General features: G+C 42.8%; 3 protein-coding genes across 5 annotated transcripts; 1 reads left to right on the top strand and 2 right to left on the bottom strand.

The window, feature by feature from the left end:
• Positions 1-284: 284 nt before the first annotated feature.
• Positions 285-5,180, top strand: arl6ip5b (ARF like GTPase 6 interacting protein 5b). Its single transcript, XM_088404947.1, has 3 exons — positions 285-517; positions 1,314-1,531; positions 4,787-5,180. The coding sequence occupies exons 1-3, from the start codon at positions 348-350 to the stop codon at positions 4,960-4,962; spliced, it is 564 nt and encodes a 187-aa protein (XP_088261073.1). The 5' UTR covers positions 285-347; the 3' UTR covers positions 4,963-5,180.
• A 487-nt stretch (positions 5,181-5,667) lies between these two features.
• lmod3 (leiomodin 3 (fetal)) lies at positions 5,668-10,130 on the bottom strand. The gene is made up of 3 exons (XM_088404935.1): positions 9,362-10,130; positions 7,699-9,243; positions 5,668-7,021 (listed from the first exon to the last, which is right to left on the bottom strand). Exons 1-3 carry the CDS (start codon positions 9,644-9,646, stop codon positions 6,974-6,976), a joined length of 1,878 nt encoding a protein of 625 aa, XP_088261061.1. The 5' UTR covers positions 9,647-10,130; the 3' UTR covers positions 5,668-6,973.
• Positions 10,131-10,159: 29 nt separating this feature from the next.
• On the bottom strand, positions 10,160-26,601 carry frmd4bb (FERM domain containing 4Bb). 3 transcript variants are annotated; one of them, XM_088404902.1, is made up of 24 exons: positions 26,410-26,601; positions 22,078-22,143; positions 21,663-21,757; positions 21,473-21,565; positions 20,553-20,637; positions 20,255-20,311; positions 20,133-20,155; positions 19,465-19,548; positions 19,281-19,346; positions 18,931-18,988; positions 18,761-18,847; positions 17,780-17,856; positions 17,498-17,636; positions 17,269-17,410; positions 16,992-17,125; positions 16,550-16,666; positions 15,056-15,284; positions 14,925-14,978; positions 14,700-14,838; positions 14,395-14,562; positions 13,481-14,256; positions 12,186-12,324; positions 11,690-11,815; positions 10,160-10,856 (listed from the first exon to the last, which is right to left on the bottom strand). In XM_088404902.1, the coding sequence occupies exons 2-23, from the start codon at positions 22,141-22,143 to the stop codon at positions 11,692-11,694; spliced, it is 2,952 nt and encodes a 983-aa protein (XP_088261028.1). In that variant the 5' UTR covers positions 26,410-26,601; the 3' UTR covers positions 10,160-10,856; positions 11,690-11,691. The 3 variants fall into 3 exon arrangements, with proteins under 3 accessions (XP_088261028.1, XP_088261036.1, XP_088261045.1); XM_088404910.1 differs by lacking the exon at positions 11,690-11,815; XM_088404919.1 differs by lacking the exon at positions 14,395-14,562.
• Positions 26,602-26,955: the final 354 nt, after the last annotated feature.

Raw genomic sequence — 26,955 nt, 5'->3', positions numbered from 1 at the left:
CGGGAACCAGCAACATTAAAATGTTTTTTCGCACCACGCCTGTGAAAGATTTATGTGGATCTGCAAAAAAAAATCCTATTACGCTTCCATATTTCAAGCTTTTACACATTCTCATTTTACCATCAAACGAGTGTTTAGGTCAGAATTGTTGTATGGGGCCGCCCCCATACAACCGACAACAAATAAGCCATTGGCTATCGCGAGAGTTGGCGTCACGTTCGACTACTCCAATGTGTCCAACAGCAGTGATCAGCTGACTTGTTACGCATCAGTGACGTCGCAGTTCCTGTGATGTTTGCAGAGCATTTCCCCAAGCCTCACTTCACGTTGACGTCATCGCTGCCAAAATGGAGCTTGCACCTCTCAGACCGTGGGATGACTTCTACCCCGGAACGGAGCGCTTCGCCAAGCCAGACTTCGGAGATTTGGCAAAGTGGAATAACAGAATTATCAACAATTTAATGTACTATCAGACAAACTACTTTGCCGCGGCCCTGGTGATTTTCCTCATCGTTGGGTTAGTACAAGCTAACACTGACTAGCTCGGGTGGCAAGTTTTAATTGGCGTGCATACTTTTTTTTTTTTAATACCCACGCCCAGTGAGACTACACTGGCTATTCTGAGTGTCATGAGAACTCTTAGTTTATTATTTGTCATCCCTCGGATGCTTGCGTTATCATGCACACGCGTGCCGGACAGTCACACGAATATTATTGTGGCTCAAAAATGTGATCACATGAACTTGGTTGTTGTAATGTTGACCAAATTATTCATCAAAAAATATGGTGAAGATTTTATTTCTGCAAAGTATTCTTAATTTTATACACAATACATACAGCTGCCCTCAAAGCAAACTACATTCATCACTGCAGAACGTTTTATCAAACAATTTATCAGGATTTATCAGGCCGTTACTGCGTCTAGTAAGGTGGCACGAACGCTGAGTCGTTGAAGCTGGAAAGTGTCTTCAATCATATTGTAGATGCCCAATCTATTCAAATGATGCTACAATCACATTGGATCCATGTATTTTATTCTTTTATGTCTAAAATTGCTGTGATTAGACGAAATTACACCCTGAACCTTTGACCTGCTGCTTGCAGAGAGCACATAAAGACGTACAATTGAGTCCAACGCCTGATTGAAAAAATAAAAAGAATGCATTCTAGTCGTTACCATGCCGCCTTATGCCTTCACCCCAATATTTTAGACCAGTTGCACCATTAAAAATAAAGGAAAGATTTTGTGCCCACCGGCACATTGTTTAAAAATACCGGCCTAAAAGGCTAAAACACCATTATCTGTTTTCCAGGTTCCTGAACCCATTTGGCATGTTTCTTGGAGGAACTGTCGTGACTTTGGTATTCATGGGTTCTGTGTGGGCTGGGGAGAATCAAGCCACCATCAAGAATTTCAAAAGGAAGAACCCCACTCTGTTTGTCATCGGTGTCATGGTCACCAGTTACTTTCTGCTGTCGCTGTGCGGCGGTGTCATGGTCTTCATCTTTGGCCTCACCTTCCCTCTGCTATGTAAGTCTTCCTGTTGACATATTTTAATTTCTTCTACTCACAAGGGTGGATGCACATTAGGGCCGTCACGAACGGTTGACTTTGCAGATTATGTTAATTGGTCAATGGTGTTTACCCATCGTTGATGAGTCGCTTTAATATATTTTTGATTTATTTTCCACGTTATTTGCTCATTTTAGTCCAAGCGCATGCTTTCTTACTTCGGAAAGTTCCATCAGGAAGTGCTTTCCCTCCCGCCTCAATCCCTCAAAAGAATCAAACGCACTCAAATCATTGATCTGACAATGTTGGGGTGACACTTGCACCTTGTGAAGTGCGGTGTCTCTTCAGTTTGTAAGCTCGTAGTCATATTCCTACTCTGCAGAACTGCTTGGCTTTTACATCACACACCCGTAAGGAGCTTTTGGACACTCAACTGCAAAATTACAACCATTTTATCAGCGATCTATGCCTCATCTCTGAGCTACGGAGAACAACCGATGCTCTGCAGTCTACCTGGCCAACCAAAAGTGCTCGCAAAGCTGTGTAGCGACTGCAAACAGCTGGAAGAAATGCGGAGGGCTGAGACCTAGGCTAAAGCTAACACCGCACTTACTCTATCTACACAGCATTTTCCTCACTAATGTGCGGTCATTGGCGAACAAGATTGATGAGTTGCAATGTCGGATTACACGACACAAGAAACTCATTGATTGCAATGCCACGTTACTCACTGAAACATTGCTACACAGTGGAATAATGGACACTATTGAACTCAGTAACTCCGGTAAGACAAAGGGCGAAGGATTATGTATTTACTGTGTGTGTGTGTATCTTTGTGTTTATCTATCTATCTGTACGTATGAAATGCTCATTTTACCTCTGAAAACTGTTGGGTCGCCGTACTCGCAAGTCTCTAAAGCTATGGGTCCCAGCAGGAATGTTTAGAGTTCCAAAAATTATAAAAGTAAGTCTCAGTTTCAAAGTGCTTTTACAAGACTTGAGCAAAAAACAACAACAGATATTAACAAATGTCAGTCAAATTTGCATCCATCCATCTATACATATATCCATCCATTTTCTATAGCCGCCTATACTTATTGGGGTTTCTGGCTATCCCAGCTGTCTACGGGCAGTAAGTGGGGACACCCTGAACAGTTTGCCAGCCAATTGCTGGGCACACAGCATAGAACAACCATTCATGCACCCAATCACAGCTAAGGACAATTTGGAGTGTTCAGTACACCTGCCATGAATGCGTTTTTTTTTCAAATGATGGAGGAAGCCGGTGCCCAGAGAGAACCCATGTGGGCTCGGGGAGAAAATGGAAACTCCATACAGGAAGGCCTGAGCGAGCTGGAATTGAACTCGGGACTATGAACTGTGAGGCGGACATGCTAACTCCTCTTTCACTGAGCCGCCCTACAGTAAATCTTATTGAAATAATAGAATTAAGTTACATGTAGCATCTATCATCTTAATAATTTTCCAACAACTGATATAACGTTGATAATTTTGGTAGAAAAGTTCGCTTTTAACTTTGAGTCTTTTTTGTTTAATTTCAATATGTCTGTTTTTGTTCCTCTTGTCGAGCTTCCGAAGCATTCCGTTTTCACTTCTTTACTTTCTGGCTTATTGTTACCTGATTGTGTAGTACTCAAAATGATCATCGACGCAGAGCCAACAGACCATGAGCAGCATTATGTTTCATGCTGATGAAACCCACTGGAAATTCCCCCGACAGCTCGTGCAGCAAATTAATCAGGATTGACACAAGGAATAACGTTAGCTAACTTAGAATGAAATTAAGACAGACTTATGTTGCCTAGCTAGATTCTCATTACCTGCCTCTATTTTGCGCACTCACGGGCATAATATCAGCCAAGTCACTACACGTAAATAAATTACCATATCAATTAGGCATGTGTGCATGTTTATGTGGCGTGAATACAATAGCAATGAATTGCTATACTAAGTTGTACGCTCTGAAGTGAATTGGTTTTTATTGCAGAAATTACTGGGGCACTGCTAAGCAAGTGCCCCAGTGCAGTCTGGCACGTGGCAGGTTGGAAACGAAATCAGACAATGCTACAAAATAAAACGTGAGATTTCAAGTAATGTATAAAACGAACGCCACCGGTGCACTTTTATCAAAACAAAACTCACGGAAGCAAGGTTGTGACAAGTGGGCATCTACTTCACCTTTACCTTGCAGCATGAGCGCATTCAACATAAACAAAGCTGTGTTTTGTTTTGTTTTTTCTCGATTGATGTAATTTTTTTCGGCGAGATCAAAACAAACACGGCGGACGAATTTGTCAACAATGTTTGCAAGTGGCCAAGTTATGCTGAATAAAAGAGTAGAAAATGATGCGTCTGATGGACGCACATTGATTTGAAAGTATGTGTCCAAGTCAAAAATGACGTCCGCATCACAATTCAGGGACCCGAGTTCAAATCACCTCACTCCAGACTTCTTGTGTGTAGTCTGCATGTTCTCCCTGAGCCTGTCTGGGTTCTCTCCAGTCACTCCGGCTTCCTCCCACACTCCAAAAACATGCATGGCAGGTGTATTGGACACGACACTCTAAATTGTCCTTAAGTGTGATTGGGTGCGTGAATGGTTGTTCGTCTCCGTGTAGCCTGCAATTGGCCCAAAGTCAGCTGGGATAGGCACCAACAAGTCTGCGAACGGATGGATATTCACCCTAATTCCCCCAAATTTTTTAACTCATCGACATCATGAACATCATGTTTTAACTGAGTTTTGAACGAGATGATGGTGATCTTAGGGTTAGTGGTGGCCGTGGTGTTTTTCATAGACGGTCTCTATGACTCACACAGGGAAGCGTTGAGGTTTTCCAGCAGCTGAACAAGTTTCCAAACGCTCATTCTGACTCACTGCTCAATGAAAAGGGAACATACGTACAAGTATTCCCTTATGAAAGGTGGTAGAATTTAAACTGTTTGCGCCACCCTTTCCGCGTGATTGTAAAAGCGAGAATAAGAGCTCGAACATGCCGCTGGAGGCAGCGCGATCACATCCCGGGCGGTCTGCCCACCGCCCCATGTTTACACGTCACTATGGTTTCTCGATGTGGACACAACCGCATTTACTTACTGATGTCATGCCGTCGCGATCTGCCTAACACCTGCATGTGTTTGTCTTCCTCTCTGTCACTTTTTATTTTCCGCAATGAATATCTGGATGTATATACAGTATAGTTCTTTTTATAAGTTTTGAAAAATGTGTTCTTTCCCATTGTTGACGTGTAGTGATCCTCATCCACGCTTCCCTGAGACTGCGCAACATGAAGAACAGGCTGGAGAATAAGATGGAAGGTGTTGGGATGAAGAAGACTCCGATGGGCGTCATCATGGATCTCTTGGATCAGCAGGAGGAGAGAGTAAACAGAATGCAGGATTTTATCGAAAGCAAAATGAAGCAGTAAGAACGCGGCGGAGGGAAGCCTGTGCCGTCATCCCGCATGCCACAAGTAACCCCAACCCATTTGCAGTCTGGGCCCTTCAATCTTCCTTTTGCTTTTTAAGAAAAGTTAGATGAGCCTTCAAATGTGTGGCGGCAAAGGTTTGAGCATTCCCATGTGTAAGCGTTTAAAAATACCCTCAATCCCTTTCCTGATATTAAACCTCTTTGGCTCACAACCAGGATGTTTTCTCTTAGATTCATTGGAACTACCTTGTTGCAAACAATGCTCGTTTTCTTTCCTTACCTGGAATCACGAACCCAATAGAAAACGCGGGTTCATTTGTTAAAAGCAAACCTTCCCTCTTGCCACTTTGGGAGCTTTAAGAATACTGATCCAAGGCCAATACGCTTCTGGTGTACATGTGTTCTCACTTGTAATCCTGAGTATAAATAGAACAATTTTTCAGAGTGTATGACCATGTGCTGAAAGCAAATACTAGTCTGAGCATATCGTCATTTATCTTTGCTGTGCAATTACAAAGGAATGGCTCTGTTTGCGTTCTTCTTCTATTCTATGTACTGTATATGTTTGCCTGTCTATTTCTGGTATATTATAAGTGCAATGACCGGGATGAGCACAATTAGTCATTTAATTGAAATAGCTTTGCCGACATCTTATCCACGTGCACAGTTTGTGCACGAAGGCCATTTGATGTAGGTTGTCCTCTGTTACAGTTGACTTTTTCCCCCCCGTTGAGCCCTGATGGTGTGATCACACAGCCAAATATTAAACATGACTCTAAAATATAAACCAAAGAATGATGTCCTTTCCTTGTGTCGTAGTTGTGCCAGGGATTGTTTATAAATGGGCAAATGCAAACCACAACCAATCCAGCATTTTGTGAATAAGCCTTCCTGACACAAGATATGGTAAACAAGCATAACATAATTCACAGCTCCCTTATGAAATATACATTGTAAGCTCTTTTCTAGGTACAAATGACATTGACAACATTTGCGCATTATGATTTAAAACATACAGTTAATACCGGAAGATTACACCTATAATATAAAGACACATACACATTTGTTCTTGCCCTGGATTTCATGTAATCAGACTGAACTTTTCCTGTCATTGGTCAGTTAGATTTCCCAACGTATTTCTCTTTGCTAAATGTCAAAATAATAAGAGGATTTTTTGGGGACAAATTTTGATGACTTTCTTTCTGACAGCGCTCGTGGCTGCTCGGTTGCACATGCCTTTTCAGGACTGCCCATAAATGATCAATTTCTTACTTTGGCCCTACGCTCTGAGTCATAGTCCATGCGGGACCACCGATTGTGCTCAAGCATGAACTTCCTAGCAGATGTCTTGACAAGTTGCCTCAATAGATCCACATAATGATCTTTTCTCCTGATGCTATATGTTACTGTGAAATGCATAAGCCTCTTTTGTGGCCAATTGTATTTATTTTGTAAATCACAATCGTGATTGTGTGCCCCCCCCCCCAATGTAGAGATGCTCAAACAGTTAAATGTTAATATCATCAGAACACAGGACATGTCTCCTAAAATGAAGGTCTGTGTCCCATGCGTCATACTTGCATATAATTGTTTAAACGGATGAATGTTATTAATTCAGGCATCTTAAAACTCAACCCACAGATTCAAGTGGCTTTATTTGATGCCACAATCCAACTTTGGGTACCTTAGGAGCTGACTCTGATGAGCACAATTGTTGTCAATCAACCTATCAGAAGCTTCCTGTGACATGACGTCACAATTTTGTGGTTTTCCAAATTGTTTGAAGCCATAGTAATCTTGCGTTAAGTGAACTTCTGACTTTGAAAACAGCAATCAAAAACGTGTTTTTAAAAAAAATCCTCCTAATTCTGGTGTGTTTGGCTTCAACTCTCCAAACCGCACAGTGGCTCTTGTGAAACAGGGACGAAACATCAATGTGTGAACCTTTCCCACTGTACAGTTCATTTCCAAAATACAGTGCGTCAAACACATTACGATAAGTCAGTGCCTCAGAGAAGACTTGTTTCACTTGATTCCAGGGCTTTTGGGAGCGGCACCTGCAAACAAAGCAATGAATTGTTATCATTATGTGTGTACGGCGTTCTAATAATAAGTAATCATGCTTTACACACTTCTCGAAATGTTCTTACAGGACTGTACTATCCAAATCCTACGTTCCAAGAAACACTCGCCTAAATAAAAACGTTCACTGGTCTGTATGTCAATCCAGCGATGGACAGGTGACCACTCCAGCATGTGCCCCTCCTGTCCTCCGAAATCAGCTCCACTTTCTTACGACCCTGAACTGAATACTCTGATGGATGTATTTACATCCAGAGAAGAATCTGTGGGGTGCTGCCGGCGGCAAAAAGGTTTCATTAGCTTTGTTTATGTCACGGGCAAACGACTCCCTAAAAAGATGCGAGTCCCATCGTTTAAAGTGAAGAGCCGTTCGAAAGCTTTCATTAGCTTTGCTTATATCACGTGCAAACGACTCCCTAAAAAGATTGGAGTCCCATCGTTTAAAGTGAAGAGCCGTTCCAAAGACTTGATTCATCTGTGAATGTCAAGTCACTGTCCACGCTTGAGTGGCAGAATTTTGCACATTTTGACTTGCTAGAACAACTTGACTTGACAGCATGCCAATTTTAGTTCTAATCGGCAGCGATCACGAGATCATCAGATTTTTGTTGTTGTTCTCCGGTGTGATTTACCGCACGACAGCAATACTCACAGATTTAAGATAGGCCACGTTGCTCTTCTTGATCTCATTTAGGAGCTCGTCGCGGGGCGTGGGATCAACCTTCGGTGGCACTCGCCTGCGAGGGACCGGCTTCAAAGTCTTAATGACATCCTTCAGATTTGCTTTTTCCTCCAGCGCCCCTTGCGCGGCAGGCTCCTTCACTTTGGGAGTCTTCCTCAGTTGGACGCCGGCTCTCTCTTTTCGACTGGCTTCCTTGCGGTCCAACTCCAGAAAATGATCACGCTTCTTTGGCGTTTTCTTCAGACGGACGTCCCTCAATGAGTTTTGAGGCTCTGCGCTCGCTTGTTTGGGAATTCTGTTGTGTTTGAGCTGCTTCGGGGGCTCTGGTTCTTCCCGGGGTTCTTCCTCTTCCACTTTTGGGGCCACGTTATTCAGTTCTTTTGGAGGTGCAACTCGCCCGTTTTTCTGCAGGAGTTCCAGGGGCGGTATGTATCCCAACATCTCGAGTAACCCCGGGGGCAGGTTTAGAGTGCTCTCGTACATCTGCATGACCTCCCTCTGCTCCTTCAGCTGCTGCTGCTTCTGCTCTTCCTTTCTCATTTGCCTCTGGCGGTCCAGGTTTCTGGTCAAGAGATTGGTCACCACCATCCTGGGCCCGGGCTGTTCAAAATGGTATCCCATCTTCAGGAGGGTGTTGTTGGCCTTGAGCAGGCGTGAGATCTCCATCTCGGCATGATGGCCCAGCATGTGTCTTTGATTATGAAATCGCAGCTCAGTGAGGGTCTCATTAAATTGAAGGCATCGGATGATGGCAACGATACCTTTTCCCGTGATGAAGTTGGATTCGATGTTCAGCGTTGTGATGCTGCGATTCTCGCGCAACATGTTGGCTAAGTTGAACGCAATGTTCTCATCCACACCAGTGTTTGCAATGCTGAAGGTTTTCACGTGTCTGTTCTTCTTCAAAGCGTTGACGTAGTCCAGGAGCATCTCTTTGGGAATGTTTTCGATGTTGTTGAGATTTACCTCGGTGACGGAAGAGTTGTTGTTTCGGATCTTGTCAAGCGTCGACTCCAAGTTTGTCTCATTCCCCGATGGTCGAGATGTCATTTTGATGTTATTCAGTGCCAGCTTGGGGATTTTTAGTTTGTTGATTTTTGTCTCCTCTTTCTGCTGGACTTTGTGGTCAGACGCACTTGTCTTTGAATCCTCCAGCGGGTCTAGAGGAGGCAAAGAGTCTGTAATTTTACTTTCCTCCGTTGTTTTGTCTTTATGGCCTGCTGTTTCCTTTTCTGTGCTGTCAGAGTGCGTCTCTGTATTTTCACGTTGATTCGGACTCGTCTCTCCGTCTTGCTGATGGACCTTTTTGTCCTCTTTGTTTTCGATGCTCTCTTTTACATTGGTGCCCATTTCCTCGGTGCTTTCCTCTTTTGTTCCTTGAAATGTTTCCCTTTCTCTAGCACCGTCTTTAGCCTTTTCCTCAGTTACTTCTTTATTCACTTTATGTATTTCGTCGTGCCCATCTTCCGCAGTGTTGACTTTTTCTTTCTCCTCAGCCTCCTGCCTCAACGTTCTCTGATGAAGACAACCAAGGGGACCAACATTGTTACTACTGTGTCCTCCCTCCCAATTTCTATTATTATGTGTGTTCTGGACTTATTTGAAAACATTTGGCACTCTGGTGGCCTCTTACCTCGCTCGGTAGCAGAGTAGCAGGCACTCTTTCTTCCTCAAGCATTCGTTGGGATTCCTTTTCCAAGTAGAGGTAGCCGACCAAGGATCTGTGGTCAAAGGTTCCAGTCGGAGGCTTCTCTGTCTGGTCCTTCTGCCTCTGTCCAACGGGAACACTGTCATCTGGAGCAATCATAATATCCATTTCACTCTGGAGCTCCTTAAGCTCCTCGGGCGAAAGCATGGCAAGGAGTTCATCTTCATCGATGTCCTCTTCGTTGAGGTCCTCGGTATCTCTGTTTGACATCTTTCTTTGCCTTCAAATTCTGTCAAAGGATGCTAAAGGTTTGTCAGAACACTGACACGGGGCAGCGCTAACTGGCAAGTTTCAGACTTCGGCTATAGTTGCTCTGCTCCTGCCTCATGTGGCATCTAAAATTAAACACTGCGAAGTGCACGGGAGATATTTACGGCAAGACAAGTAAGGGGCGAAAGGCATGCCATCGGTCTTTTTTCAGCCCCTCCTCACAGGGCTTTTGGGATGACAGTTGCTTCTGGCAGATGAAAACCGCAAGACTGACAGCAGCAGGCGGCCTTTTTTTTTCTCAAGCCTGATCAAGCTACAACAGTGGCGTGACATTTATGATGTGACAAAAATCATTCAAACCATCTTCCATCAATCTCCTGTGACCGAAATTCAAAGTCATTCCGTGCTGTCTACATTTTGTCCCAAGCGCAAACGTTTCCAACTTGAATTGTAAATACCGAAGGCGTACTGAAACACGTTGGGCAACGACAGTACAAAAAGTGATAGCAGCCATTGATGAGTCACGCAAGTATTTATTAATCCTTCTTCGGAGTGGAAAGTGTTTCATCATGACACCGCACAAGATAGAACTACACACAGACTGTACGAATGTTTGCGAAAACATTGTGTTTTTTTAATGGCAGTGCTCGAGTTCTTATCAAAGTCATTATCAAAACGGATTTCCTCTACATGCACGTTAAATCACAACACGGCACCAAAGGACAAATGACATAGTGTTAACATAACTGACATCATACATTCAGATTTCAGGTTTCAAGAGTGGAAGGAAAGGATACTCCAAAACATGGTCTGGCCAAAGCGATCACATTATCACGTTCACAATCTGGATCCTCCAGTCAACAGTAAGGCCGTTTTTTGTTTTGTTTTGTTTTTTTGTTAACCTTTTGTTCAGACCAAGACAGCCACTACTTCATGTTTATGTTAGATTCAATGCAAACTAATTGTTGGCGATATATTTCGAGTAAGAGTCAGTGGCACTGTGCAACCTTTTGAAAAACTGAGATCTTGCCTTTGTACAATCCACCCAATCAAAGGCACCCTGTGTTCAGAGGTTTGTCAAACAAGTGAAAGCCTGTGTTTAAACTTCATCATCATCTTCATGCACTGCTTGCCATGACTTTTTCTTAGTTGAAAAATCTGGTTTGGTCATCATCAGCGGATGCTTGTGTAGCTGCTGCCCAGGTAAGATCTGAAAGAAGACACTGAATCAAACTAATATTCACATACTGTATTCAGTTATTGGATACTTATCATGACATATTTTCAAATGAATGAAAATAAAGAAGTTCCAAAAACTGAAAATATGGGAAAAAATGGGAGTGCTTGTAACAGAATCAAATGGTCATGTTACAACTGAATGCAAAGAAACTCTGTGGTGACCCAAAAAAAAATCGCTTTCACAAGAAGTAGTATTATTGTGAACCTGATACAACATGAAGGTTGGCATCTTTTTATTTGCGCTGAATACTTGTCAGGGTTTGTTGGAGGTAGCTGGAGAGTAATGATCCAGATCAAGTAATCAAGGCTGTTTTTTTCTTTCTCGTATCTAAACTATTGTTGTAAGGTATAAATTCATTATTGCAATGAACCCGTATTATTGAAATTGCCCACTTTTATCACTCTTTTGGCAGATTGTCTTTGTTTTTTTCGTTTTTTTTTTTTTTTTTTTTTTGTCCGATTGCTAGACAGGTGCCTGCCTCTACAGCCTCCGGTTTATTCAGGCAGCCACTGGGCGTGTCTGTTAAGCATGATTTTTTTTTTTTTTCCCCCCGTTGGGGGCAGCTCTGAATAGGGCCTAGCAACCATTGGTGTGTAAGTCATCACAAATAATCTTGCAATTACAACATCATGCACTCCTCTCCACAGAATAGATGTATGGATATGAATGTTTTGCAAAATACAAAAACACTGCCATAAACTGAGGGGAAGGGGTAGAATGTTTCAATGCATGAGCTCACTAGATGACGATGGTGAAACGGACATGTGTGTCAACACGACATACAGCCACCTGTTTGGTCTCACCCTTAAGTGCTAGTGCGGTTGTCTGATGTTTCATCCATTCTAACGGCCTCAGCGCCAACTACCCCAACTGACTGACATTTATTAGGCTTTGTGTCAGAGCCCGATACTTTGTTTTCTGGAGAACATCTGCGCACAATAGTAAGTAAGAAGCAGCAGATATTTCATTGTAGTGGATAGCAATTCTCAATGAATCACTTTTTCCTGAAAGAGGTTGACAAGATCAACATTCAAAAATGCACAAAAAAATTACACTTGAACGAGAAGGTATTTATTGTGTGTTTGGAACTGACAGTGAGAGTCCAGGAATGAAGGTTTAGAGGTCTGAATGGAGCTTTGGATTCTTAAAACCAACAGTAGAAAACCAAATATTAAAAAAATGCAGTAAGAATTTTAAGCTCTCTTTGAGCATGCACAGCCTTTCTAGGTTTTTTTTTTTTTCTTTCCCGGGGTAACTTTACCCCCTCAAGTATCAAAACTTGAAAAAGAATAATCTCACCTGTTGTGTGTGGGGCTGCGATTGTATGGCGACGAAGGAACTGCATGTTGAGAATATTGCGGCGTGTTGGGTGAGTTGTAGTCAATCAAGCCGACTGCCAGCTGGTTGCGCCAATTCCCTGCACTCTCCACCGAGGACACTGCAATGGGGGAAAACCAAGTCATGCAACTTTATTTCCTTGCTTTGCACAGAATGTTTAAATGACCACACTGGATGAAACACTGCTAGAAACAATACTAAGCAACATTTAACAAAAGATTTCCAAATACAGTTTTTTTTAAGTAAAAATTTATTTTCATTGAAAGTGCATGTGTGCTTGGACGTAAAAACTTCATGCAAGTGCAAGTCTAGTTTACCATACTGTTTTTGGGAATTTGACTGATGACTCTGCACCCTGATAAGCATTTTCTTTTACACACCTGAAAATTTGGTGCGCTGACAGTGGACTGTACCTTATACTAGATGAAAGTACAGTAAGTCTAGGTTTTGGTGCAGGTGGCGTAACAGGATTTTGATGCTACCGTGGTGCAGGCAGAGAGACCCTGAGCTTCGTCGATACACGTGTGGTGATGGGCATTAAACTAATGACTATGAACTCTCTCTGAACTCTGATCAATTGTAGACCAATTCATGAAAGTGTGATTGTTATAATGTTCGTTATTTCAAATAAACCTCCTTGGCGGCACAGGAACGGGGAGGTTCTATACACGGGTATGAAAAGATCATGTCAGAAGGTGATCTACAGGTGCTCATTTCACAGCGGTGATCTGCGATCACATCATTTATGAATCGCAGTCTATTTGCAGTAATGAAGTCAAGCAAGCGTGTTCCTGCTTCTGCAATGTTCAGGACTATGCACCTATACTGCATTGATTTTACGGGGAATAAGAGAAGCTACTTCCACTGGCAGCTAAGCAAGTCAGCTGTGTTCACTCCCACAATGGCGCAATCACCTTTTGCTAAATGCACCTACCTACGACAATACCAAAAGAAACCTAAGTCCACCCATGTGCACGGTTAGACCGTTCTTTGTACTCAACTTGCGCTGGGCACAAAAGTAGGACCCCAAAGCCTTCAATCAAATGAAATGCAATGTCGCATTTTCGTCCCCAAAATAAATGACCAAACGTAATAATACTGTGGATTTCCATCACAAGCTTGATGAAAGCCATTCCTGGACATGACATAAAAATTACGACGACGATTTAATGACAGGTGGTTCCGTACATAAACAAGCCACTGAAAAAATGCCTGACTTTAGTCTTCACTAACACCGCATGCGGACATCATCTCACCAGAAGAGAAAGACGTTGTTCTGCTGGAATGGCTGAAGGCCGCCGGCATGGTCTGGTAGCCCAGGCTGAGTTGAGAGCCACAATCAAAGTCGTATCCGGCTCGATCTCCTTCCCGAGGGCCACGGTTCCGATGGTACCACCCTCTCAGGTGTTCTGCTACCATAGCTTTCTGCATGTTTTTGGCCAAAAGTTCATTTCTGGGTCCCTCCCTGTTTCGCGGCGGCCTGACCGTCGCGTAGGGATTTTGGGAGAGGCCGTCACTCCGGTCAGAGCCGTAATGCCTGAAACTGTCATGTCCGTGATAGCCGTTCATTTGATACGAGGGGTTGACGTTGTAGTGACCCTCTACGTCATTCTCATAAACGTAGGCACCGTTAGCGTAAGGCTCCATGTCTGGACACAGGCAGCCGGAGACGTAGTAGGCACTGGACGGGTAGTGTGCTGAGGTCTCGCAGGCGTAACTACAACCGGAATGGTGCTGCACCAGGTTGGGCATGCTCCCCGTGTTCCCATAAACTTCCACGTTGCGGTGAAGACGATGCATGGTGGAGGTTCGGGAATTTATTGTACTGTAGTTGGAGGTGGCAGGTCCGCAGAAATCCAGACTGGACTGACTGGTGTAGGAGGAGCAATCCTCCAGCACCTCTGTGCTGTTGCTGCGGTGAGCTGGTGACAAGGTGAAAACTGGCTTCTCTGGCTCTGTGTCTTTTCTCAGCTGGGGCTGTGACTCCAAACTTCCGCTGCGAGCCCTGAAACCATGAGGCGAGCTTTCGCACCTGGAAAGAGAACAGAACTTGCTGCATCAACCTAACTACTCACCGTTGTTCTAGCGCAAGATTCGCCGATGCTTTGAATGAGAACTGAAGATAGCGGATAAAGTGAGGGATAACAGTAGTGGGGAGCCATGACCAAACCTGAGCTGGCTGCTGCTGTAGGCATTGCGGGTCATGACCGGTGTGGGGGGCATGCTGCAGGGGTCTCTGGGAGGTCTGGGGAGGGTTTTATGAGGGCTACTGTGCAGAGAGGAGGCCTCTCTTGGATTGCGGTAGTAGAGGGAAGCCTCTTGGCCTTCAAAAGCTAATCTAAAGGGTTGTGACAATGAGGGTGATGATTAAAATGAAAGGCAGGAATGAAATGTGTGCAACAGAAAATGCCCCAAATGAGACAAAAGCAAGAAATGTGCCCCAAAAGCAGCTCAGCAGGTTCAACTAAACCTCACCTTTTGCTATGGTTATTTTCTCTTGGGGATGTTTGCTTCTCCACGTCGTATTCTGCCCCCAGTGAGCGTAATGGACTGAACTGAGGGGAGTCTTGCACAGATTGCGACCGTGGCCGCTGACCTGCGCTATCCGAGTCATCTGAAAACAAAAATAGGACAGCGCGGAATCATGATCTGAACATGACTTTACTACAGGATACTTCGCAGAGATGTAGCCAAGCTCACCATCCTCCAACGGGAGGCTCGACAAGGAGCTACAGTCTGATCGCATGAGTTCATCTGGACCAACAGAATGCGTTTTGTCAATACAGCAGAATCACGAATGCCGTGACACTTCCGCATTTGCACTTGCTCACCCGCAATGATGACTGAGGCTCTCTGGGTGGGTCTTTTCCCCTTCTTGATTCGGTAATGGTTCATCTCGTTCTCAATCTGCTGAAGCTTGTGCATAGCATCCAAACAGTTTCTCCTCCTCTTCTTTTTGACAGTCTTACACAGTTCTGGCTCATTCGCCAGCTTTTTTGCTGCTTCCACTATCTTCTGCTGGAGGGCAAATCTGCTCTCCAGATTTCTAAGGAAAGGATCCTGCATGCAACCAGGAAAACATGTAAAAAGTCCAAAAACATCCTGCCTTTCATTGTCAAGGTTCTGAATATGTGGACATATTCTGGCGCGCTTTTCTGGGCCCTCTTTTGGAGTTTTGTTTATTTACAACAGGCAAAGGTTTGGACACACTTTCTCATTCAATTTCTTAAAATAAGTTTATAGTTTTTCTCGTTAGCTGATTGGTTCTCGCCATAATATGAATTCTATCAGTTGTCCAATGGGACTGTCAGCTGTGTATTAACCTGACAATCCGCCAACCCCATTGATAAAGCATGAAATTCCAATAACGTTGATAAGGTATGCCGGCGAAGTGGAAATCATTCCAGTTGACTACCCCTTGAACCTCATCCACGCAATGCCAAGAGGAAACAAAGAAGAAATCAGAGCGAATGGTGGACTCGAAAATAGAAACTAGAATATAGGACATGTTTTCAGTTATTACACCTTTTTGGTTAAGTACAGTACATAACACCGCGTGTCCATTCTTAGTTTTGATGCCTTCAGTGAGAATCTACAATAGAAATAGTCATGAAAAAAGAAAACATATTGAATGAAAAGGTAGGTATGTTAACAATTTTGGCACATACCGTATGTAAGTGTGAGCTAGTCACTGTGTAATGCTAATTTTTAATAACGAATGAATTCAAATTATTTTCTCCAAGTGAGTTTTAATTTACAGTACATACGTTTATTAAAAAAAGAAAAAAACGGAACGTTATTTAAAATTGATCATGCAGAAGACAAAGCAAAACATAACAAAAACTTCAGTACTGGTTTGGACTGTTACATGTCCGTAAAAACAAATGTTTGCAAATGTTCAACTTGAGTCAAAACAATACTGTAATTCTGCTCACATGAAGGACTACAGACTCCAGAGCTTTGTAAGGTTTTTTTTGTAATTAAGGTCCCAAAATATTCATCTAGATCCAAAAATGATGATCGATTCATGTAATAATTGATTAATTGTTGCAGCTGTACTTTAATCAGAAGCAGTCCTGGTATTATTAGTACGTAACTTATTGCAGACACTGCTTTCATATCTTCATGCATGCTGACACAGGTACCGGAGGGTAACGCTTGGTATTTACCAACAGCTTAGACTTACACACCAATAGGAGTGATTGTAATTGTAATTGAAATCTAAAGTATGTCAAGAAATTTCAATTAATTAATGATTAAAAAGCAAATAATGGAGGCCCGGAAAAATGATGTGAATGAATAAGGTGTACATATGAAACACAGACCTCGTTGTAAGGGAAAAGGTCATCCAACTTGAAAGCAGTGCCAACTCGCCGTCTGACCTGTGGTGGTCGTTCATCGGCCGACAAGGGGTACTCCTTTGGCAGCTTGCCAGTAAGTTCCTAAGAACAAGCACTTCAAATGGATACTCTAGCAGCAACAATCCATCACACCGCAGTTTAATGAAATGAACGTTTGGGGGGGGGGGGCTCTTGTTTAAAATGTGACACGTTACCATGACAAAAAGTGAGATGGATTTTGCTACAACATTATAAAGCAAAGTTTCAATGATACCTAAGTCATCTAAAGCTCTCTCTTAAATGGAACCACAATAAGATGAATAAAACAACATTCCTGTAACATAATAATAAGCATAATCCTGCATTTATTCGAGTCGGCAAAAGTTGGCAGTCAGACAAACAAGAACAAGTGAAGTTAATATCTCACCGCTTCTCGCAGACAAATCTTCTTGAGTTCCTTTGTTTTTTTTGCCAATATATCGTGAATCTCCTGCTCTTTCTTTCTCAGCTCAAAGAGTTTCTCTTTCTTCTGCTCTTCGCTCATTTCAGAGTCCGCAGAACCTGGAAACGCAAAACATGAAACCGAATTTGAAGAGTTGCATAGTTATTCGGTCTGTGGATTGACACAAAACTGCAGTTCATCATTTACTATAGTGAACCATAAAATGTTGCATTCAAGAAGTTTGCCATAGGTTTGAACCAACCTGTGGAAACCAGGCTCCCATTGCTGGCTGTAATCAAGTTATTTTTCAGTACCGACTCTCCAAGTTTGTTTATCTTTGCCCCTGCGTGCTCGGTGAGATCCGTAGCGATTTCCTCCAAGCTTCTTGAGGCTCCGGGTTTGGCCTAATGAAACATGAGTACCAGAGGTTATTTGGATGATTTCATTTGATATGGAAATTTTGCGAAGGGCAAGGTAACTCTGACACGCACTTTGCTCTGCTTTCTGTCCAAGTAGAATTGGTGTTGGCTAATAGCCATGACCCAAATAGTTTTGATCAGAGAGTGGCTCGCGTACCAAGTGTGGATGAGGAGGCCAGTTTGCCCAAAGGTGCGCTTGGTTACTGCTCTCCTGAAGCAACAAGACATCGGTGGTGAACCGCGGGGCTCATTTCAGATTTCAGATAGTCTTTTGGATATTACAAATACAACTGATACATCAGTGATCCAAAAAAAAGCCTACTTGAATACATTCAAAATCTTTCAAGCGCTCACCTGTGTGGATCGTTAACTTCAACTGCAAATTTTTTCTCCCGGAAGTACAAATTTTCCAGTTGTTTCCACTGATAAAGCTGGCAGCCACAAGAGAGAAATAGCACAGAAAAACAAACATCACTCATACTGTGACCAATGAAGTGAGATTCAAGTCTTGTGTAAGAGGACCACAAACATTCTCGGGGTCAGAAGGGATGAGACTCCCACATTACACATCCCTAATAATCACTACGTGAGCCAGATGCTCCGTGATACCAGACTGATTTCAAGACGTTTGTGACTAACTGCATGTCTAGTCCAGAGGTGAATGAGACGTGAGTATGTTACACACACAGTACTTGTGACAGCATGAGGAGCTGGTGACGTATGTTTGTCAAGTTATTTAAACAGAGCTGCATTTAACAAGTGCCATGCGGCGCGCACAAAAAAAACATCAACATCAACGTCTTACCACTACACCGGTTCTTCAATTTCAAATCCTTTTTTATAGTTATGAAATCCTTTATGGCTTCACCGTTAACACAAACTTGTACCGTGTCCGTGTCACGTCAGCTCCCGACTTGCCTCCTCAGGTATTCTCATGCATGTCAACGCCCAAAGCCATCCCTCTTTTTCTGCTGACATCAGCAGCTCCTTCCCCTCCCTTCCCGCCAGACAGCTAGCAGACACTTGCACAACGCAGCTGCCAAATTAAAACGGCATCGCCACGCACAATCCACCACAATGTATTGTCTTCGTGTGACACGTCTAAAATAATATTTCTGCTTCTAATTGGCCACCGCTGCAAATATCTGTCATCACCGACATGGGTGTCTGTGTCACTTGACTGACTCGAGGATGAGTTCCACTAAAGAAACGCTCGACTGACTTTTAAAACGGTCTTGCCCTTGAGTTAATTCCAATCAGCCCGGGGAGAGTGCCCTGTGATGTCACGTCTGCGGACGAGACAATTTAAAGCCGCAACAGTAGAATGATATTTACCTTTCGAGGTTTCAGCTTATCTTGTAGATCATACTGGCCGATGCCTTTATAGCTGATGCCAAGCCACCACGGCATCCCTTGTTTATCCTGTGAAGAGGAGGAAAAAAAAAATGGTGAACATCTGTTCGGTTCCCGGTGCAAACACTGTCACGACTGAGCTGAGAGCCTACCTTCACTTCATAATAGTGGACGCCATATGTGGGCAAGGATTCTACAAGCGTCAAATACCTACGGTGAAAAGTGTTATTAAAAGCAGAGGTTGATCTATAACATCCACATGAGCCGTGTTTAAAGGTTGGAGGAATTCTAGCGCATTTGATCTGGCGCCTCTGTGTGAGTCACTGGACTGCACATATTGATTGATTTCTACCGTGCTGATGGGAAAAGAAATTCTGGCAGGAGAAAGTAAAAAGGAAGCTTCGGTGTGGGAGAGAGATGAATGACCTGAAACCATTCCGATATTAATTAATGTCGAAAGGGCTTCCAGGAATCAATGTTTTATTTTAACTTCAACACTTACTGTACAACGGCCTGCCCTCTGGAGACTCCTCTTAGCTGTTTATAATATTCGATGACTCGATCCTCACTGCGTTGGTAAAAAGACAGCAAATGTATTCAAGATGAAAGCAAATGTATTCAAGATGAGATTTGAATCTTTGAAAATCGTGCCGCTAATCACAAATCGGACTGGCCTCTGAGCATACCAGTATGCAAGCGATGGGTGCTCCTTGAGGACTTTAGTGGGAAGCGTGGGCAGTTTCTTTAAGTCAGCTCGTGTGGCTTCATCGCTAGGGAAGAAAATAGGTGGGACGTGAATGATAACAAATTTTCCTTCTCACTGCTTGCTATCAATAGCAAACCACTGTTTTCTTCAGAATGTAAGGTATTAAGCAGGAAGACGTTTAGTATTGAATTGTATTATCCAACATGCTTTCAGGATATAGACCAAAGAGACTCTAAAAATAGATGTGTTTTTGATCAACCTTTTAGGTGTTTAAGCATGATTTCTTTATTAATATACTGTATTTCATCTAGTCTCTCATTTTTTTTTCACCTTCATAAAGCCAATATTTTTGATAGCACTTTTGTATTATATTATGCTACTGCTTAATTTTAGATACTTATTTTGTGGACGAATGAGTTTGCTGGGATCAGCGAGCATGTCAAGTCGCCGCTTGGCTCTACAGCACCATGAGTGTTGAGATTCATTAGGAGATGAGTGTGAGCTTCTCACTGGACTTTACATTACATTGCTATTGATTGTTGTTGTTCTCATTCTTGAGAAACAAGTCACCTATTGAGTGTTTTCACCGAAGGTTCACCGTTAACACAGCCTGCTGCCGGTAAATACTTGATAATATCATGCTCTTACCTTGTGTAGTCTCCTTTAGATTCCTGGTAAATTTAAGACAAGAACATCATTTTAGGCTTTGGCTTCACTTTGAATGATTAAGAATCAAGACTTTGCTTGAGAAGTGTAATAAAGTCAAAAACCTGCAGTGCATTCGCTGCCAACTTGAAGACATTCTCACTCTCAACCTCTATAATTTCCTGTGAGAAAATGAAGGCATTTACATGAACGCATTGCACAAGTCGTTCCGAACTTTAACATTCTATTACCTACGTCATTATCAGTCGGGTCACAGAATAATGTTTTTCTACTTTCTTACGCACATTTCCCCTAGTCGAGTAAACACTGCCCTGCGGCCTGGAAAAGGTGCTATCAGAGTTGCATGTCTTTATTTTTACTGCTTTCAACAAGAACCAAATAAATAAAAACCTAAGCACTTACATTGTAGACAGCGTATTTTGCATTCAGGAAGAATAACTCCACTGTTATGATGTCCTTGAGCTGTGTTATGTTTTCCACATAGAATCTGTGAAATACAAATAGACACTCTATGTTTTTGATTTTTGGACTTTCTTTCAATCCTTACTTTCATGCATAGGGGGTGCTGGACATGGTGTAATAAATCTGTTGGCTGTCACAAACCTATGCTAACAGCCTATCAGTCGGGATGAGTTTGAAATGCATCCCTATGTGCCCTGTAATCGGCTTTCAGTTCAGGGTGTTCCCCGCCTACTGCCAGTGGACGGCTGGGATAGGCACCTGCGAGCCAGCGACCTTAGTGAGAATAAGAGGCTATAGAATTTGGATGGGTGGTTCTAATATTAGTTTGAGGGCCTTGCGCCATGATGACTGAAAACGTTGAGCAATTTCTAACACAAAAAAAAAGGTGCAGACTTATTTAGTCTCATGGACAGAGCAATTAGATTGATTAAGCCATTTCTGCTGAGTTATGCAGCTCATTTTTTTTCCTCATCATGTAAATGGCTCAAAGGGGTTTGTTGAGACACAGCTAGAGAAAATCCATTTTCCTAGTGCTGCTTATCCTCACAAGGGTCGCAGGCTTGTGCTAATTACTATTTTTTAAAATATGTCAACAATGGGAACTCCCTCTTTTGGGGTGCGCTCAAGAACTTTGGAAAGCTTTAGAAATCATTTTAGTACAGCAACGGTTATATTTTGTCTTGGGACAAGTAAAATTGAGAAAAGAAAAAAAAACGTATATCGTTTATGCAAGAAACGACATTAAAAACTGTGACTACCGGTATGTGGACTGTACTTTGTACTGTGTTTATGTTTTGTCCCCGTACTGGGGTGCGCCCTGCTGGAGAGCTTTAGCCCTGCATGTGAAGGTTTCTTATTACCTGACCAGGAAGTTAAGGGCAATGGAGCCGTGCTTCTTGGAAAAGTCATGATCAAGAACTCTGCGGTCCATCTGCAGCCACTTGCACTGACCACTGCAAGAACAAGAGAACGTGCCACGGTCATTAGGATCACCAGCAATAAATATTCAGATCACTGCAAATAGTTAGCTCAGGCCAACAGTTTACATACTTGTCAGTGAAAAACGCAAGGCCGAAGAATTCCTTCTCTTTGAGGTTAAAATGGGAGGACACCAGGTCGACGAGTTCATAGGACAGCAGCTTTGGCTGTGGAAGAAGATTTTTCAGATTCAGTCTTGGCTTCAAAAACTGAAGTCTGCTCACTTCATTCACACCTTAAGTCGATAGAACAAAGCTGCTTCCACAATTTATTCACTGACTCCTGGTCTACATCTTGTATTAAAGCAATGCATTGCTTTGAAACTGCACTGATGATTTATTTTTGGAAGATCCCAAACACGGTATAACAGTCGTGAGGTGCGCAGCGGGTTTCTGCACAGTTGGGTGTGAATTCTCCGCACATTGCTGAAGGAGGCTTCTCTGTTATTGTACAAATATTGACCATCTCAACGTCATTCATAACATACCTGAACCAGCAGCTCCAGCTTCCTGTCATCCAGCAGCTGCACTTGACACAGTCTGCCCTCGGTCATCTACAGGGACACAAAAGAGGAAATTGTGGCAGGGTCTTTCACCTCACACCCTGTGAGCATCATTTTTAATGAAAGCTGAAATATACACCCACTGACGAGAATATGTTGAAATCACTAAACAAATATGAGTGAGACGACTATTTCACATCACAGTTGCCATAGTGAACTAATACCCAAGTGGTAAATGCAGTGATCCTTCTTAAAAACTACTCACGTCACGAATGACAATGAAACCATTGTCCAAAAGATTTGTAATCTTAATACCTTGTAGAGGTATTTGAGTTACTTCGCATTTAGGCGTTTCTCATCAGTATTCTTAGCTTTTGATTAAACAAATATATTTTAAGTGAACATTTCTGCAAACCTTTCCAACCGGCACAGCTTGTCATATTGTGACTTAACTTGCAGATGCTCCAAATCCAAATGACTGGAAGTGAATGCACTTTTGCTCCATTGGGATGATTTCAGAGCACGATGCTGTCAGTGCATCAATTTCTCCGTTCAAATAATACATTCATGTGGCCAACATCTAAAATATCGTTGAAATAAAGCATTGGCTAGATCTGACAGTCTTTTTATCCGGCAGAATGAGGCTGATCACCTCTTGTGCAGTTCTGTGAGCGAGAAGCGAGCGACTCATACCTGGCAAAGCTCTCCAGAGAGAGCACAGGAGACAATGCATTCCTGTCTCATCCCTTCAATGTGCTCTTCTCGCAGAACCCTGAGAAAGCACTGCAAAGTCTCTGCATTACAGCCTTCTGCATTTGCGACGGCTTAGCCGCGTCTGCACTTGAATTCGGCAGCCGACTTAACGAGGCCAAGGCGGGCCAGACTCCTGACCACAGTTGCTCAATTAAGGATTGACAGCCTCATAGTATAGGTGAAATATGATGAAATACAATGCGGTCAAACAGCTGTCTGCTCAGTATATCAAATTAGTTTGAGGTTCATCTCATGTATTTATGAAGCCTGCGCCATTTTGGGGGTGCTAAAGCACCTCTTAAAGAAAGCCAAGCATCCTAAAACATTAACAGCTCTAAAGAGTTTATTCACTGTTTTGTAAGCAGTTAAAGGTGTGTTAAAAACCATACAGTACCGAGTAAAAGTGCAAAGATTTATCGACAAAAGTGCAGTATCCCACTAAGCAACAGTAGTCTTGCAGTCAGATGAGATACTGCAGTTTAAACAATTTAAACAAGGTTATTTGGCAGTTTCCTTAACTCCTACCACCAAATATCGACATATTTTCGTTAACTGGCCACATTACTGCTGGTTGTTCATTCATTTCTCTCATTTAACAAAGTGAAAAGTTCTTTAAAAGACTTTAAAAGATATGCTCAGTTCCTGTTTGAGCATGTTATAAAAAGAGAACAAGTAACACTTTAAAAGATCTGCTCAGTTGGTCTTTGCACGATTGCAGCCATGCTATTTATATCTAATGGCAGGACCCAGAATCACCCTGCAGACTATCAGTTGCAACATAAAGGCGAGATCTACCTGGTTCAGAAACAAGAGTGATGTAGACCGAGTATCAAAGCACTCAGCCATTGTCTTCTCATCTCTCAAGACATGCAAAACGGACCATTTCTGGGCCGTAATATTGAGTAGTTGACATATTTGTATGTGTGCTACCTTACCTTTGTGTTACCTGTAAGTGAGACATTTGTGGTGGCTGACAATAAAGTCTGGAAGATAACACACAGCAGCTTGTCTCATCTCTGTTTCCACTTTTCTTGAATTATTAATGTCGGCTGGTGTTACACAAAAGAGTGTTTGTTTCTTGGAGACACCCAATTGGAAGATACATGCTCCCAAAGTAATATGCTTGTATTACAGTAGCAGAGGAAATAAGTCGGCCGTTGACAGGTGAGCAGTTCAGGGTGTGCCCAGAGTCAGCTTGGTAGACTCCAACTCACCTGTGACCCTAACGATTGCAAGTACTAAACAAAATGGAGGCTTGCATTTTACGTAAGTATAGCCACTGTACAAAATGCAAAAACACCCTGTTGGCTCATGTAACTGAACTTTGACAGCAGATACTGTCTGACACACTCCTTGGCATGGTTAGTGATGAAGTGGTATTTTTGTTTGTCTACCTGATCAGGGATCTCTACATGGCTCATATTGTCAGCAGTCAAAGGGTTAGTATCGGCCATCACCTCATGTTTCAAACGGCTGGTATCCAGGAAAACCGATGCAACGCTTGAATTGATATCATTAGAAAATGTCTTTGTGGGGAAACTCTGGCTCTTTGATGCAATGATTGGGGGCGGAGTCAAAGCAGCCCCATGTAAGCCGATGATGTCATCATGCCGTGTAACTTCTTCCTTCCCAGAAAAGGACGTCCTCCGAGACAGAAGCGGACATTCAACGATAGCTTTCATGTATCTGTCCTAATGAAAACAGTGTAATACTGTGCAGTATTTCACTAGTACTGCCTGTAACGGTCCAATCTTGCTTTTATTGGCAAAACTGTCACAATGAATGACAAAATGACTTTTACCTGCCAATGATATTTTGTGACCAAATAAGTGAGTATTTCAAACTGAGCTAATAAAAACTGATGTCATATCCACCCTCAAGGTAAACTTGTACTTCTTGTACACTTCACATTAAGTACAAATATTTGAACGCAAACTCCCAAAGGCTTCAAAGAACCTCAAAATCTGTCATTCTTCCAACAATAAAGTAGAACCGAAATGGAGTTATAGAACCAGATCTCAGCCACATCTTTGCCCGAAGAAATTATTTTTGATAGGTTAATTTATGTTTAGCTACTGCATAACATTAGATTTTGGATTTCATGTGTGCTGAACTAGTCAAAAGTTTGGAAAAGATTCTTAAATTCAAAATATTGTGTTGGCATGTTTCTTACTACCTCAATGGAAACATTGTATTTTCACAAATCCAGGTCATAAGCAGTCCACCACAGCATTTTGCATGGTACTGTAGCGCAGTTGTCTCAAAATTCTGCCACAAAAAATTGGAAGCAACATTGACGACAAGCAGCCCGAGCCACCTCTAGAAGAATGGCACTTCTGGCATTACCAAAGACAAGAGGTCTCTTCTGAAGTCTCTTCAGTCAATTGCAAGTCATATTAGGACAACAATGTGATACTGACTTCATCAGAAGTTTTTTTTTTTTTTCTTATTGACCTTATCAGGAGAGCTTGCATAAAATGTTGATCATCTATTCCGCATTTGTGGTGGTTTTTCACAACATTTTAAATCTTGCCCACACAGGAGAACTAAAGTGATGCCTTCAGTTCAATTATTTTTGTTTTCGTCTTAAGGCCTTTTTTTTTTTTTTTTTAATTTAAGGCAGTGCGATTATAAAATGGAGGCTTGCCAATGTAAAAACACAGCCAAAAGAAGCCATGCCACCCTCCTTTCCACACCTTGCCCAGTGACCAAAGGTGACATCCCCAAAAATGGATTGTTTTACTATTGAGTAGTTGTATCGTTATTCATGGATGCTTATGATAAATGCCCCCAAAAGTCCCACGTGTTGATAAATGATGCATTACATCTACTGCAACAAGTAGGAAGCTTGACTAGGTTGGACCTGTGCGTCCAAGAGACATAAGTACCAAAAACAAAATTTCCATCTTATGAGCCCTTTAAACACGCCCTTTTCCTCTGAGGTAACATGTGTGGGTCAATGTCTACTTTGCACGTTTTTTTTCGGACAGCACAAAATGTAAATTCATAAAATTAATACAGGAATTGTATATATGCTGCTTTTATATTATATATGGCACAATTTTACTTGCTTTCTAAACTAAATTAAACAGAAAACACAAGGTGGTCAGTATGTAATTTATGAGTGCTGAAAAGTGAATCCCTACATCAAACTGTGATGATTCACCCTCCATTTTTATTATTTGCCAAGTCACACTGCCAATACGACTGCATTGAATACCACTCACTCAGATGAGTAATTATTTCTTTAACATCCTCGTAGTGCTTTATTCACCTCCATCAGAATCAGAGTGTGAGGATTGGCCCACCTCTGGCCCACCGAGAGAACAATGCGAGTGTCTGAAAGTCTATGGGTGGTTTCCACCTGTGATCCTTATCTCCGACCACATGTTATATACACGCCTTTCTAGCTTTTCCTTTAGGGGACACACGCGTGTCTCAGGTGGGAGCGTCAAAGCCAAGACGTTTTCTGTCCACCGCACGTCCCTTGCCGGGGTCTACTTTTTGTCTCTCCCCAATACAGAAACGGCGTGTATCAGCTCCATGCACACTGTATCTTCTTACCTTTGCGTTTATAAATCCTTAAGAGTAGAGCTTCGCCCACATGCCGGTCGCTCCCGATCAACCGTCTCGCCGGTTGCGCACTCCGTGGAAGGGAGTCGAGCCGCAGACGTTATCCATGCTCATACCCGCGTTGTGTTGCTGCTGCTGCTGCTGCTGAGCGCGCCTCGGTCGAGCCACACGCACCACGCCTTCAACCGCCTGCTATTATCTGAACAAGCTTAGCACCCCCCCCCCCCCCTCCCGCACCACTCCCGCCCCCCTCCCTCCCTCTCAACCAGCAGCTGCCGGCCGGCCTGCTTCCCACTGAATCCTCAACCAAGAGGATGCATGTGCGCTACATCCCTCATTAAGAAGAGGGTGGACATAATTCAGGATTACCTCGAACACAAACCGAGACGCTCTCGTACCCTATAGCGAAACACTCCTGCATATTAGCTTTGCCCCCCCCCCCCCCCCCCCCCTTCTCTCAAACGCAACTGAAACAATAACACGCTCTTTTTTTCCTTATTTCACGGATATCTTTTAAACCAACTGGTGAACGTGCAC

Source organism: Hippichthys cyanospilos, chromosome 2 (genome assembly GCF_059441005.1).
Source record: "Hippichthys cyanospilos isolate Australia breed blue-spotted pipefish chromosome 2, RoL_Hcya_1.0, whole genome shotgun sequence".
In the NCBI taxonomy this organism is placed as follows: Eukaryota; Metazoa; Chordata; class Actinopteri; order Syngnathiformes; family Syngnathidae; genus Hippichthys; species Hippichthys cyanospilos.
This window is presented reverse-complemented; position numbering and strand designations above follow the sequence as displayed.